Below are 2049 nucleotides of genomic sequence, written 5' to 3'. Positions count from 1 at the left end.
GCGGCTGGTGCGCGCGCTCTGCACGCCCGGCTACAACGCCCGCGCGCCCCTGCACTACCTGGGCCCGACGCTCTCCAACCTCAGCCAGCTGCCCGCGGCTCGCGCCTTCCTGCTGGACCCCGACAGGTGACGCCGGGGCGCGGCGGCGCGGAGCGGGCGGAGGCGAACGCGGCGGGCACTGAGCGGTCCCCCGCTGCAGGTGCGTGGTCCCGCGGCTGCTGCCCCTTACACAGTGCTCGGCCTCCTCGGTGCGCCGGGGCGGCGTGGTGGGGACGCTTCGGAACTGCTGCTTCGAACACCGTGAGTGGGGGCGTGGGGGGTCGGTGCAGCGGGAGGGAAAGGGGGGAGACGACCTTTCCGGACTTTACCGGGTCCTTGCCTCCCCCTGCACCCAGGGTATCACGAGTGGTTGCTTGGGCCAGAAGTGGACATTCTCCCCTTCCTGCTGCTGCCCTTGGCTGGGCCTGAGGAGTTCTCGGAGGAGGAGATGGAGCGTGAGTGCCTTGGGCTGGGAGGCCAGGAGCGGCCTGCGAACCAGTGACCCGAGGGCCCCGGAAACCTAGCCGGGCGTTGGGGACCCCTCAGACTCGGGCCCACCAGTGCCCACTTCGCCCTAGGGCTGCCTGTGGACCTGCAGTACCTTCCTTCAGACAAGCTGCGGGAGCCGGACGCCGACATCCGGAAGATGCTCATCGAGGCCATCATGCTGGTGAGCAGCGCCCGGCCTGGTGGGCACCTCCCCTCGCGGCTGACCCCTGGGTGACCTCTGCCTTTGCAGCTGACTGCTACTGCCCCTGGCCGGCGAAAGGTGAGGGACCAGGGCACCTACTTGATCCTGCGTGAGCTGCACGGCTGGGAACCAGAGCCTGACGTGCGGGTGGCTTGCGAGAAACTCATCCAGGTGGGTGCAGGTTTGGGGGGTGTCTGTGGCGTGCCGGCCAGCTGCTCAGCTGTCTCCCCTGCTGTAGGTGCTCATCGGGGACGAGCCGCAGCCCGGCATGGAAAACCTGCTAGAGGTGCGGGTACCTGACGAGGTGGAGCGGCAGCTGCAGCAGCTGGACTGCCAGGAGCAGGAGCAGTGTGAGCAGGAGCGGCGTGAGCAGCCGGCTCCTGGGCCACAGTCAGGGGCCAGTGTGCCCAGCTGAGGCCCTGCAGCCCCCAGCCCACCAGTGCCGGCCTGCCCCGCACTGCTGACCCCGGGCACCCTCCGGGACTCTAAGCAGAGCCCCGCGTAAGCAGCAGGCCGGGGCTGGGGAGAGCTGTCGTTGAGGCCTGCGCTGGGAGGATGGCCAGGCACACTGGTCAACCAGAGCCCACCAGGCCTGCGTTGGGATGGCCAGCGCAGCGTGAGCTCCTGCTGGGCGAGGCGAGGGACCTGGCAGGGAAGCATGGGGAGCCCCGAGAGAGCCCTGCAGCGCCCCAGTGCCACAGGCCTTAGACCGGGCGTAGGTGGGCGTCCAGGTTCAGTGCCCCTGGCTGCCGGTTCCAGCCAGGACCCTGCGCTCGCCCGGCCTGCGACCAGCCGCGGAGGGCCGACCCTGACTGTCCAGCCACCGCCTGTCCTAGGGCCTCCTGGGTCACTGCCCAGCCCAGCCCTGCCACCCTCCCCAGGCTCTCGGGAGCCCCTCGCCCAGCACCCCCTGAGCCTCCCAGAGGAGCCGCCCCCCCACCTGCTGCGCCTGGAGCTGGTCCCCCGGCTTCGGTGTGGCCCCATCTCCGCAGCGCCGGGTCCTCCACGCCTGCGCTTCTGACTTGGACGCCGGCTGCCGGCCCTGCCAGGGCGCAGGCTGCCCCCCTGTGCCCGCCCTCGTGCTGCGCCTGCCCCCGGGGCCTCCATTAAAGCTCTGGCTGCAGCTGCGTGTTCTGTTTGCCTCTGGATGTGCCCTCAGCCGTGGCCCGCACTAGACTGGCACCCGACTCCGCAGGGTGAACGCTTTATCTGGCCCCTCGCAGCCCTCAGTTGACCAGATAGGGCCCGGGCGCGCTCCCGATGGCCAGCGTGGAGCAGAGCGGCAGCGGCTGCCGCAGGGTCCCCGGCCCCGCCCGCTC

The 2049-nt window shown here is 70.7% G+C and overlaps 2 protein-coding genes across 2 annotated transcripts in view; one reads left to right on the top strand and one right to left on the bottom strand.

Moving 5' to 3' along the window:
- Window position 1: 1 nt before the first annotated feature.
- HGH1 (HGH1 homolog (S. cerevisiae)) lies at window positions 2-1853 on the top strand (the record flags this gene model as incomplete). Its single annotated transcript, XM_012722866.1, has 6 exons — window positions 2-126; window positions 200-300; window positions 396-494; window positions 618-709; window positions 779-901; window positions 969-1853. Coding segments are annotated over 6 exons (717 nt in total), but the record flags the coding sequence as incomplete, so codon positions are not given.
- The window catches only part of LOC101637604 (testis-specific serine/threonine-protein kinase 5-like), a 2618-nt gene continuing 1871 nt past the window's right edge, over window positions 1303-2049 (bottom strand). The window contains exon 7 of the mRNA XM_012722865.1: window positions 1303-1322. Within this exon, the coding sequence (XP_012578319.1) occupies window positions 1303-1322 (20 nt within the window). The remainder of the gene's footprint in view (window positions 1323-2049) is intronic.

Source organism: Condylura cristata, unplaced genomic scaffold (genome assembly GCF_000260355.1).
Source record: "Condylura cristata isolate star-nosed mole 26May11 unplaced genomic scaffold, ConCri1.0 scaffold00009, whole genome shotgun sequence".
NCBI lineage: Eukaryota > Metazoa > Chordata > Mammalia > Eulipotyphla > Talpidae > Condylura > Condylura cristata.
The sequence above is the reverse complement of the archived record's forward strand: the minus strand, read 5'-3'. Positions and strand labels throughout refer to the sequence as shown.